This window comes from Chelonia mydas, chromosome 11 (genome assembly GCF_015237465.2).
Source record: "Chelonia mydas isolate rCheMyd1 chromosome 11, rCheMyd1.pri.v2, whole genome shotgun sequence".
Taxonomy (NCBI): Eukaryota; Metazoa; Chordata; order Testudines; family Cheloniidae; genus Chelonia; species Chelonia mydas.
Genome location: NC_051251.2, coordinates 65142365 through 65155209, shown reverse-complemented (window position 1 = coordinate 65155209; position 12845 = coordinate 65142365). Strand labels below are relative to the sequence as shown.

The 12845-nt window shown below is 43.6% G+C and overlaps 1 protein-coding gene across 6 annotated transcripts in view; it reads left to right on the top strand.

The window, feature by feature from the left end:
- ERBB4 (erb-b2 receptor tyrosine kinase 4) overlaps positions 1-12845 on the top strand; it is a 971255-nt gene that overhangs the window by 693593 nt on the left and 264817 nt on the right. For all 6 annotated transcript variants that reach the window (XM_043525750.1, XM_037912404.2, XM_043525751.1 and 3 more), the window contains exon 5: positions 8495-8560. In XM_043525750.1, coding sequence (XP_043381685.1) covers positions 8495-8560 — 66 coding nt within the window. The remainder of the gene's footprint in view (positions 1-8494; positions 8561-12845) is intronic.

Below are 12845 nucleotides of genomic sequence, written 5' to 3'. Positions count from 1 at the left end.
AGAACACAGGAGGGGGGGAACTCCCTGCATGTGTAATTGTTGCGTTTAATAGAATTCTACGCAGTTGCTCTGTTTTGTTGTTTCTTGGGTCAGGAATCACAGATCAAAAGTGCCTATCGTGACATCCCAAAAAGAATAATGTGAACAAGTTGTGCCTAAAGATGTATTGCTGCTCAAGAGGATCTTTACCTCCAGGCCCCAGTTGGCATATGTGCTTTGGTTTCAGTGACTGTGCTCAGTTATCTGTGGCTCTCACGTGGGAAATATATTTTTTAATACGAGAGACTCCCAAGGGTTTGTTGATCTTGATGAGTCTGCCAAGCAGCAGGTATAACTTGGCCTAGCCTTTTAGTCTACTGGCTGGGTTTTCCAATTTGCTTGGGACCCCTACCTCTGTGTTTAGAAATGCATCCGATGCTGCTTGGAACTGATTCTCCATCACAGTGGGGGGAATTCACTTGACATTGCTCTGCGCTAACAGCTATAAGCAGTAATAATTAATACGCCTAATTGCTTAATCAGAGTAAAGTTTTAGCCCATGTCACATGTGAAGGGTTGTTTTGTTTTTTTTTGTCTTTTTCTGGAAGACTAAATTCCCTATTAATATGTTGAGTCAGAAATCTTACCTGTTGTGTCTGTCTCAGGGGGAAAATGTTAGTATCTTTATTCGGCCTCTTCCCTCCTCAAGTCTCTTTCTCTACTCATTACGATGGTCTGAAGACATTTTCCTGTAGCAGCAGAATAGTAATATTACAGTGAGCTTCCGATCAGTCCTGCGCTGTCAATGATAAATATGAATCCACTGGCCTGGGCCAGTTCAGAGCTGCCGACATGATGTTATTTGACTTTTCATTTATTCCCTTATGTCTGGCGGTCAATCACTTCCAAGATCAACCCTGTCTGTTGTGGACATAGCTAGTGATACTCTGTAATTTAGGAATTCTGTACAGATTCCTCTGATCCAGTCAACACTGACATGCTTAGGGTTGTCCCTATCACAAATTACATACTCCATTGTTAGCAAGTATTCTGTTTTCCTCAATGCAGGTTGAACTTTATCTCCAGTTTCCTTTTTTTAAAATTTATTTATATTGTCCCTCTGTCTCTTTCTTTGCCTGTCTCAATGTGTATATCGCTCGTTTTGTTTTCATTACACATAGGTATTTCCCTTGTCAGTCTGTTTTCAGCTGCCTATATCTGAATCTCTGTCTGTGTGTGTGTGTGTGTGTGTCTCTCTCTCTCTCTCTTTCTGTGCCTATCTAGAAAGGAAGATTAGTGGATAAATAGAGGGGTCAGAATGGTAGATTCAAATTTTTTGTATTAAAACTAGTTACTGGGGGAATATGCTTTCATTCCTCCAGATGTGTGGACGGTCTTGAGGTTCCAGTGTGGGGTAAGTGAGCTGCCCACCGAGAGTCCAGGCAGGGAGACCGTAACCCCAGCATGGAGTAGAGCAGTGCTCTTCAGTGGGATCTCTGCTGGACCACAGAGTGACATGAGCCGATCCATATAATGAACAGATCACCTACCAGCCTACGGGCTGCAGTAGTGATCACAGAAGGAGCACGTGGGTGTCCTATACCCTTCTTCTAGTTATGGGGAAATAGTCATCCTTCATAATCCCTGCATAGGTCCTCAGTACCAGGGGATTTATTTAGTGTATGCACGGATGATTCCATTCAGGCTTCGTGGGTCTGCTGTGGAATCAATGGATTATGCTGCCAACTGCAAGGTCAGGTTCCACAGATCAAACTTGCCTGTTATCGTTCACCTTATCAAGGGACTTCTTAAAGAAGGGGCCGAGCCTGGTGAGCAAGTCGGGGCTCAGGAGCAATCCCCTTTCAAAAAACACATAGGGACAGATCCTGAACTTCTGCAAATACATGCTGCTCTGTTGAAATCAGTGTCATTATGCCAATTTACACTTTTATGCCCCATAACTTTTTGCGTAGCGACAGAGAGAAAGCAAGTGGCGTGTTTTATAGAAGACGAGCATTCTATTTTACCAGAATTTTTGCTCTCACTCTCCACAGACATGCCTGTTTTTCCTTAGAGAGGAAACCCTGAAAAGTGTGAATCTCTCCATTAGGTAATTAACTTTCAAATCAATGGAAGCGATCTGGAGACTAGCACAGGGCTGGTAGAAAATGTAAAATGATTTTTACTTAACAAAGGAGTGTGAATGAATAAACGCGTGACCATAGGAATTGTTAGACAAGGACATGGAAAGCGTTACAGGCTGATAAAGGCAGAACAATTCATCACAACAATAGTATCTTTAATTCCAGTTAATACCATGCAGCAGAGTTTGAATTCTATTTTGATTTTGCTATCGACTGTATCTTTTCATACACAAAACTTAGTAATTTTAGCCGCTTACAAAAACAAAGTGCAGCCCTATTTCAACGTAGTGTCATGTTTAAACAATGAAATGAAAAAGATGAGGCATCTTAATGCAGAATGTATTGGGATCATCCGACACGTCTGGGACCTCAGGGCAAGTTATGCTTGTACGGTTCCAAACCTCCTCATTAAAGCTTAGGGAAATAGTCAATTTCTGTGGTCACATTTTCAATTAAGATTGAGTTTATGAGTAGTTTATAAAGGGCTAATAAATTATTAATAGTTGTTTTAATCCAGAGTTAATCGATTATTTTAAGTGGTTATATAGAGGTCAAAAGATCAACAGGTTACATATAACTATGGCTTATAACTGTGAATAGTACCTGCTACTAAGGTGCTTATAACCATCAATCACATATGCTGCTTTATATCAGTAATGTGCAGATAACATCCATTAATCATTTATTAACCTTTTATAAGCCATTTATAAATGGAGACCATGTAAAATGAGACCATTTCTTCTCTGAATTCTACTGCCTTCTCTTCTTTCCCATTTCCTGCATGAAAGGGGTCTCCTTAAGGCAGCTATGACCAGTGATGAGCTGCCAAAATCTTAACAACTGGTTCCCTCCTCACCCCACAAGGGGGTCTTTGCCCACCCCCAACCCCCAGGACTCCTGCCCCATCCACCCCCCTCCCCTGTCCCCTGACTGCCCCCAGAACTGGGCAGGAGGGTCTCGTGGGCCACCGTAGTGGGTGCCCACCCCACCCCTAAGAGCCAGAGGGACCTGCCGGGGGGCGAGGTGGGGAGTCCCAGAGGTGCTTACCTGGGGCAGCTTCCAGGAAGCATCCGGCAGATCCCTCTGGCTCCTAGGGGTGGGGGAGCGTACCTAGTGGGGGGAGCAGGGGGAGCGGCCGCTCCCCCCACTGATCACATCAAAAGTGGAGCCTTAGGCACCAACTCTGTGGGTGCTCCAGGGCTGGAGCACCCACGGGAAAATTTGGTGGGTGCAGAGCACCCACCAGCAGCTCCCCGCCCCATGCCTGGCCCCAGCTAACCTCCGCTCCACATCCGCCCCTGAACGCACCGCCCCACTCTGCTTCTCTGCACCCCCACCCCGGCTTCCCGCGAATCAGCTGTTCAGCGGGAAGCCTGGGAGGGCTGAGAAGCAAGCGGCGGCTTCACACTCAGGCTCAGGGAGGCGGAGGTGAGCTGGGGCGAGGATGGGTTCCCCGGGCTCCCCTTCCCCCCCCCCCGCCCCGGTTACCTGCTGTGGTGCGAGTGGCCCTTTTCGCGCCCCCCCCCCCCCCCCCAGCTCACCTCTGCCTCCCTGGGCCTGAGCGGGAAGCTGCCACCTGCTTCTCAGCCAGCCCTGGCTTCCCACCGAACAGCTGATTTGCAGGAAGCCTGGTGGGGGGGGGGGGGCGGAGAAGCAGAGCAGGGTGGCGTGTTCAGGGGAGGAGGCGGAGGCAGAGGCGGAGCGGAGGTGAGCTGGGGCTGCGGGTGGGGTGGGGTGGGGTGGGGAGCTGCCGGTGGGTACTCTGCACCCACCAAATTTTCCCCTTGGGTGCTCCAGTCCTGGAGCACCCATGGAGTCGGCGCCTAAGGTGCCGCTTTTGGCCGGTTAAATTTAGAAGCCCTTTTAGAACCGGTTGTCCCTCGCGGAACAACCGGTTCTAAAAGGGCTTCTAAATTTAACAACCGGTTCTAGCGAACCGGTGGGAACCTGCTCCAGCTCACCACTGGCTATGACCATTGGCAAGGAACTGTGGAGGAACACTGCTGTTAGCTTGGGGCAAGGAGGAGAACTTTAATTTTCTTGTCTTGTCAGTAACAGCCTTTTGTAGCTTCTTGTCATAATAAGGTCTATCTTGAGCCAAAGGAAAGCTCTTCTCAGTTACTGGGCTCGTGCAAGGTGGAAGTATCCTTAGGATTTCCCAGTCTAATGAGCTTCTAGTTTCTGTTGGTGGCATTTGCAGTTGGTAGAGCAGAGGGAGTAAGCTGTTGATAGATATCTGCCACAGGTGTAGCCATGCATTGGAAGAGTATGAAGATTTCCTGCCCCAATGTCCATAATGGAAGACATGTTGCATTAATATTGGCCAAAGGGAGATGAGTCCTAGAATCACAGAACCATAGGGTTGAAAGGGATCGCAAGGGTCATCTAGTTTAAGTCACCAGTCAAGATGCAGGATTTGCTGTTTATAAACCATCCAAGACAAGTAGCCAGTTTTCTTCATGGGATTTGCCAGAACAAAATTACTTGACATGCTCCTCAATGACTCTGGCCTTTCAACGTTTAGATTAAATACAAAGTATATACAATTATACAGTCCTGATTTTTGCCCCCTTACTCCCCTTTTGTGTTTCAGTGAGTGAAACTTCGTTATGTATTCAGAACACTAGTAATATTCTGGAATAGAAATGGAGCTGACATCACTAGATGTCTTCAGACATTTTCGTCACTAGGGGCAAAGAAGGGACCACAGATTCAGGCTCCTCTGGAGGCTGCCTTTTCATGTGTCACTTAGGAAACAAAAGTAGATTGGGAAAAAGATTTTGGTAATGAATGACAATTGAGCAGATGGGCAAGGTAGCCACTTACAAGGTAAATTGCTTGAGGTTTTTTTTCTCTGCATCACATATTGATGGCCAGGTTCCAGCTAATTGCTGAGTCTCAACATTTGATTGCACAAAGAATGTATGTGATGAATGATCAGATCCGGGCTTTCTCTTCCTCAGATAAGGCTTGATCCTGCAAGGTGCTTAGCACTTGTTTCAAGTACTGAGTGCCCTCAACTCCCATTGATCCCACTGACACTTGAGGATGCTCCACATCTTGCAAGATCAATCTCCCAGTTTGCAAAGATTAATGGAGAAAGTCATAGGAAGGAATTGTGGTTCCTTACCTAACCCACCTTGCTATTAAAAAAAAACAAAAAACCCTCCCCCAAACTCCCCACCAAGGATACTTGGCACTCTTCCATGCTTTAATGTTTCTTTATTGAAGTGAGCCTACAAGGAGTCTCCCACAGATTCCTTCTACTTCTCGCAGGATTTTTATTTTTATAAACACAGTGAGTACGATGAAAGGAATTGCCTACTTTATTCCCTAAATGTCTGATCTGAAAAACAGTTCTTCATTGGCGGTTCACAGTGAACCTTCTAAAATCTACTCGTGTCCATCAAGACCCTTTCTAAAATTAATTGTAGTGTGATACATAGAACTACATAAGAATAAAAGACTATGCAGACATCTCTGTCTCTGAATGAATCAGCAGACTTCTCTGTAGGAAGGTCCCTATTTTTGGATCTGGGGACAAATTTCAAACAGCTGATGTTTGGACTGATTCTTACAAACCCTTGCTGAAATGGATACTTCTTACTCTCATGAGCACTCCAGTAGGACTACTCTTGTGAGAAAGAGTTTCCGAATCAGATCCATAGAGGGCAACATTCTTCCCTGAGTTACACTTGTGCAAACAAACCCACTGTAGTCTTTGTAGCTGCATGCAGATAACTGAGGGCAGAATTTGGACCAGTACTTGTTCATGTTGGGAGAGGATCAAGCTTCTTAACACTAACAACTAAAGAGCAAAATGGACAAGCCACTTTTCTTATTCCCATTGTATTTGATGTCTGACCTTCAAAAGGGCTTGTGATAATTTAATTCAGAGATGTGCTGTCTACACGCTCAGCTTCTCATTTTGCCTGTGTAACTGAGAGAAGAGAAAACAATGAAGCAGACACTTTGAACTCCCAATGAGAGAAAAGAGAGCTGGCAGCCTTCCCCCTGCTCCCCTGGTCAATATATCTCTACTCAAATGCAAATTATCATCTGACACTGCCAAACAAAGTCATGTAATAGGAAGCAGACAGACTAGTTAAAGTTCTTTAAAAACGACTTTTGAACACACTGAATCATGTTTATTTCCAGGATGGAAGGAGCTGGGTGAGTGAATTTTTGGTTCCGTACCAAGGATCATGTTGGTGCCAAGGAATTTGAGATGCAAAGACTTTTATTCATATGTGGCACTTTCAAAGATCCCAGCATGCACAGAAGTGTAGGCTAGGGGTCACCTGTCATAAAGTCTGAAGCTCCTGTTATCTCACCACGGATGTTACTATGGCAATGAAAAATCCAGTGGGTACAATAAATATAGGGTGGGAATAGAAGTCAGAAAAGGTGGGGATGCGATCTCATTCTGCTTCTGGGATATACAATTAACAAATGATCTGCTATGTATTCTAAGGGTTTAATATGTGTACTCACAAGATTGCCATTAGCTTTCTCCCTAACCATCTTCTCAGAACTCAATGTGACATTAGGCACAACCTTAAGCATAATCTGCACTGCCTTAGGAGTAACTCTGGGAGGTGCTGTGCCACAGAGATACGCCTGTGAGTTGGCTTTCCTCACCCGCTTCCCCCTCATTCCTGTACCAGCACCAAATTGCAACACTCCCTGCATTGGCTCAGATGCATTGAGTAACAAGTGTGGATCTTGTATGTGGAATCAAGATCTGATCTGTGGAAGTGGGAATAAGTAGGTTTACAATATCCGCTGTGTTTGATATGCAGGATCCAATACTCTAGGGGCATAAGGCGAGTTCTTAGTAGTCCTTACTCAGTTGGATGGGCCCATGGACCTATTCACAATCGAGCCTGACTGAGAGTCTCTGCTGTTGAAAGTTTCCCACGTTTGCTGTTCGCCTCACCCTCTTGTCTAACTTCCAGTGTTATAAATCAATTTAGATTTATTAGCTTTCTGCACAGGACTCCAGTAGCCTCTTAATAATAATTATCGTTATTACTGATTAAAGTTGCATTATTCATGCCAGATGGAGTCCCCATCCTGTCAGCCAGAATGAGTTTGCATTAGGTAGTTATAATGTGTTTGTGATCTAAATAAACAGATGGCAGAAACTGACAGGAAATTATATGCTGATGATGTCAGCAACAATGCTTCCCAGGCATAATTGCTTTAAATGAACTTCAGTACAGCAAAGAACTGTTACTTTCAACAAGGTAGTTGGCACACACAGTGTAATTACTGTACACTATAATCAGTTGTGCCATCAACACTGTATACATGTCAGAGTGGTGAAAGTGGGTTTCAAGAACATAATCCTTATGACCTTCTGACTTTATGTAAATAAAATACCGTATCTTCGCTCAACCTCGGCTAGCCAAGTTAATAACACTTTTTCTTTGGGGCTAGAACTTCAGGGTTCAGAGTGTTAGCACAGGGATGTGGTCATATTTGATCTGTCAATGTTCCCAAAGTTTGTGTGTACAGAAGTGTATTACAAGTTAGTGCCAATAACACATTCATGGAAAGGCTCCCCATTCACTTTACTGGGCTTCTGGATCAAGCTCTAAGCGGACGCTTGCTTAATAGAGTTTCTGAGCAATATTTTATGAAGAATGAAAGAGTCCTCAGAAATGAGGATAGGTTGCTTTCGCGGGGGGGGACCCCTATTTAGCTAGTAAACCTGTCTATTCTTTTACCAGTGCTTTGGCCATGTTTTTTTATTCGTCACTCTGTGGCTTTCCTTTTCCCCCAGAGAGTTTGTTTGTTCATTTGTATTGACTTTTGTTTTCTGTTATGGGGTTCAGGTGTTTTTGCGTACCATTTCGAGCAGCGACATCCACCAGTACCGAGAGGCTGGGTGGAGCCCGTATCACTACCCAGCATTAGACCATTGTGTTCACTGCTTGGGATAGTTAACGGTGAAAATATATTTCGATGTTACCAGTCTGGTTTTCTCCTCTGTAGAGCAGCATCGGTTCTCAAGACCCACAAATTCAGTTTATACCTTTAAGAAGGGGGACCAGAGTTAGGAAATTAAGCGCCTGTGTCCTGTGCCTCAGCCTCATATACGTTTCACACACAGGGCTGGCTGCTTAACTTGACTCTGTTTCACCAACCATTCAACCCTGGTAAGGCCCAGAAATCCTCATGTCACAACAGTAGTGCTTCCCTTGAAGCATCACTGGAGGCCCAAGATTGAAAAGAAGCCGAGTTTCTAATTGATCTCTAAAAAAGAAAAGGAGTACTTGTGGCACCTTAGAGACTAACAAATTTATTTGAGCATAAGCTTTCATGAGCTACAGCTCACTTCATCTCTGTTTGTTTTCACCCTGCAGGTGGACGATGCCACAAGTCCTGCACAGGTCATTGTTGGGGACCCACGGAAAACCACTGCCAGAGCTGTAAGTATGTGAGGACAGGGAAAGAAAGGAGTGGGAAGAACTGTAAGAGGGATTCTACCATTTCCATTTTAAAGGGATATTGTCAAGGTCTTTTTAAAATAGTTTTAGATTTTTCACTTGTACAAAAGCCTCTTTGTGCTTTCCCATCTAGCAATTTTGGTTGTTTTTTTTCTGTGCTTCTAATTAAGCTTAAGCCAACTGGCTGCTTCTCTTCTCCATTTGGGTCCCAACGTAGGGCGCTGCTCTGGGGAGCATTAACTACTACTTCAGAGTGCATTGGAGCAAACACAATAACAAGAATGCAAAACTATGGACTTGATCCTGAAATCCTTGGTGAGGGTCCTATCCTGCAAGAAGCTGAAAGGGCTCTAAAATCCTATTAATTTAAGTGGGAATTTGAGGATATGTGTCCCCTTGCAGGATTATGCTCTTGATAAGGATCTCAGGATGTGTTCCATTGTATGTAGGTCCTACTTAGATGGCCGATAATGGATATTGTTTAAAGGAAGTTCTTTCCAATTAACTGGTAGATTGTTTAAAATGTCTATCTGTCATTGTGTGTCTGGAAAATGTGACAATGGTGATGAGTGAACTTGTTCATATAAAATAATAACCATCTGGAGAGAGAGAGTCTTTTCTTATAGTATTTCCAAATTGACTATACAGATATCATGGAGCAAGGAGCCAGGCAGCCCCAACATCAGCAAAATGTAAAAGGACAAACAACTGAGAGTGAACGCCAGCAATGGCCAGGGGTGACAGAGTCTTTCTAATAGTTGGGGATGCCATGAGGCCCTGCCCCCTCCGTGACCCCACCCCTACCCCTCCTTTTCCCCCTGGGGCCAAGCCAGAAGCCAGAGCTAGGCTGGGAAGCCGGGGCCCCTCCACCTGCCTGTGGTGTGGGGCCTGAGAGCAGCCCCAGCCCACGTCGCTAGCCTCAGGGCAGGTGGAGGGTCCACCACTACACACACCCCGAGCAGGTGCAGGGTCCATAGCTCCCCACATCTGCCTGGGCTCCTCGTAGGGTTGCCAACTCTGACTGAAACTATTCCGGGAGATTTTTTTTTCCCCAACATGACGTATTGTCATTTTCTTAAAATATCCTATTAAAATCTCCTGGATTGCTTTCAATGGTCGCTGGGAGATTGATGCCGATCCTGGAAGACTCCAGGCCAATCCTGGAGGGTTGGCAACTGTAGCTCCTCGGGCCACTCTTACCTGGGCCAGGTTCCAGCTTCCAGCCTGACTAGGGGGTGGGGCTTTTGGGGTAAGAGGAAGGGCAGGGGGGCCGGGCCTGTGGCAAAAAGCGGACGGGCCAGGCCCGTCCACTTTCAAAATTGGGAAGACCATGGCCAGGGGCTACTTAAGACCCAGGAGGTGAAAAAAATGATAACATATTGTTTCTTCTCACACTCCCCACAAGGAATATCTTTGTTTGGCTGTGTGGAGCAATCCGTAGATGTTTCTATTTTATTTATATATTTATTTTTACTTTGCATTTAAAATTGTGTGTGCTCATTGGGTTCACTCTTCCTAGGAAGCCAACTTTTTCCATATATTTCCACAAGTGAGCCTGTGGTTCCATTTGTACTTTGGGTCCAAAGGCAGTAGATATGAGCAAAGTTCTTGCAAAAATAACCTACTGACACACACATGCCCATAATACCTGATTCTATCATCAGTAGTCCAATAGTATCCACCTCTGTTTAACTGGATTCATTAGAAATATCACTACTACTTGCACACATTTGGGACTACCTTCATGTAAGAGGTTACAAGAAATTGGAAAATGCAAATTCTTTTACAGGAGAATTTTACAAGAGAAACAAAACCAGTGTTCCAAGACTATTCTAACATTGTCTACAATGAAGAAAGGGGCCCAAATGACTACTGTTGAGTGCTGTCCCACACGCTTTGCACTCCACAATACTGCACCAAGATTTGATGTCACTCAGAAACGTCTGGATCCAGATGTTTGTGGGTCTCAGCTGAGTAAACCATTCTAACTCCACTGACTTCAGGTTCCTAAAGTTTTCTGTTCTGTCTGTGTCCACTGCACTGAGAAGAATCATATTGTCTACCATCAACCATAGGGATTCACCTCTCACATTGCCACACACACAAGGTGTGCATGCAGCAGCTATCTCCATACTGGTTACTTGCTTCTGGTTCAGAAATGTCTTTGTTGACCCCACTGTCATGGTTCATAATGGTGAAGGCTAATCACTCTGCCAAAGTTAACTTATTTCCCACAAATACACAAGCAAAGTCTTCCACTTCAGATGGAATTTGACCTGTGTTAATAAATGTGTTCTTGGCCAGGCCAGTTTATAGGAATCATTGAATAATGCACCAGGTACAATGGTATTAGAAAGAGCTTGATCTTTGTTCTGCCCCATGGATCATGCTGGAACTCCTCTTTCATTTCCTGACAGCCTTTATGATTGCAACTGAAGAGGTTAGTGCTGAAAAAAGAACTTAAATCAATGTTTCCCACTCAGCCACCTGGTGAAAAAGTGGACCGTAGCCAGCCAGGCACTGTTATGCATCCAAGCAGGCTCCTTTCTCTAACTTACATAGGACTGTTTGTCTATCAAATGTATGAATGCCCTAATAGCCTGGATAAAAATCCAGTTTTGGGGGGACTTATCCTTTGAATGTTTGGTTGTTCACCTGCCACTAACCCCAAAACAGATTACTATAATTTCATTGTAGCTCTAACCTTAGGTCCCTGCAAGCAAATGCGCTAACTCTGCATAGTTTGGGGTCCTATTAATTTCAATAGGGCTTTCTGTGGCTGCAGAAGTTCATGTTGCAGAATACGGGCCCTAGAACTGAACGACTAGGCAGAACTGCTTTGAGATAAGTAAATTGATTTGGTGGATTAATGTAGTAATGCCAGGGAGAGAGGAGTTTATCTGCAATGTTGCTCTGAAGTTGGAAGCTTAGAAGAGCTATACGGTAGTTTTACTATTTTAAAGACAACCATCTCTCTCTTTACAAGGACTGAGTAAACATATCTGAACACTAGAGACAGGCCAAGGCATAAAAGTGGCTACCAAAATAATAAACGATGAAAAAGGGAAAGTTATCTAGGCTCCAGAAAGATCTAATTTAAAATAGCAACTTTTATCTTTAAGCACAGTATCAGGATAGCTCCTTGCAGTGTCTGGTTATCAGGGACTGCAGTTATTTTATCTTTCACGCTTCTCTATCCCCCCATGACCTAATGTGATCTTTGGTAAGCACTTGTTTTTTAAGAAAATATCTGTGCATATTAAACTAGCGATGGGGACTTTTTAAAAACCTTTTATGCATTTTACACTAATATGGGCATTTATCGCGTGGCTTTTGTTTAATCATAGAAATACCCAAGTAGGGACCCAAATCAAAACCCAGAATACAACCAACACCACACTATTATTACTTTGATCTCTGCTTAAAAAAAACACATGCATTTTCAGTCTGATAGATGTTATTTTTGGATGCCATTCCCAGTTTGTCTCACACATATTTTATGTACCCTGAACTATTATATTTGAGAATACCCACCTTTCAGATATATGCAGGAAGACACTTCAAAAAGCATAACATCTTCAAACCTAAATATTTTGTTCCTGGAAACAGAACTCAAGGAGGGCATAGCTGCATTTTAATAATTTCATTTTTTTACTGAGTCGCCAAAGCAAAAACTCTAATGAGCCCCCCTCCCAAGTTAAGATTTAGATTATTTTCCAAGAAAAGGGATAAAACCAAAAGATCTTAATCCTTGTCTTTCATTTCAAACTACACCAGGGGAAAAAGCAACAGGAAAGTTTTGTTCTTGAACAAATATCATCCACCTAGTCTACTTCTTGTCTTGCCTTCCAGCTGTTTCTCTCTCTCTCTCTATCTTTAAGTCTCTGGTACAGCACCTGAATCTATATAAATGTAACGTGTACATTTACATGTTTAAGAGGACATTAATAGGAAATTATAGATAAACCGTTTTCATTAATAGGCAAAGAAGGGATAATTTCCAGATGCTGTATTGTACAATTAATTCATTTTCTTAACACTGAAAATGTTAGTAGATATTAACAAGAAACATTTTGAAAAGTAGCTATGGATTCTGGGTGCCTCAATTTCAGGGGAGCCAATTTAGCATGGCAAGTCTGATTTTCAGTAAGCACTGAGCCCCCACCAAATGAAAAAAAAATAAACCTTTTATAGTGAGACACCCCAAAATCTGGGCATTCAAAAATTACTACTCACTTTTGAAAGCCTTTCCTTAGTCTTTATTGTC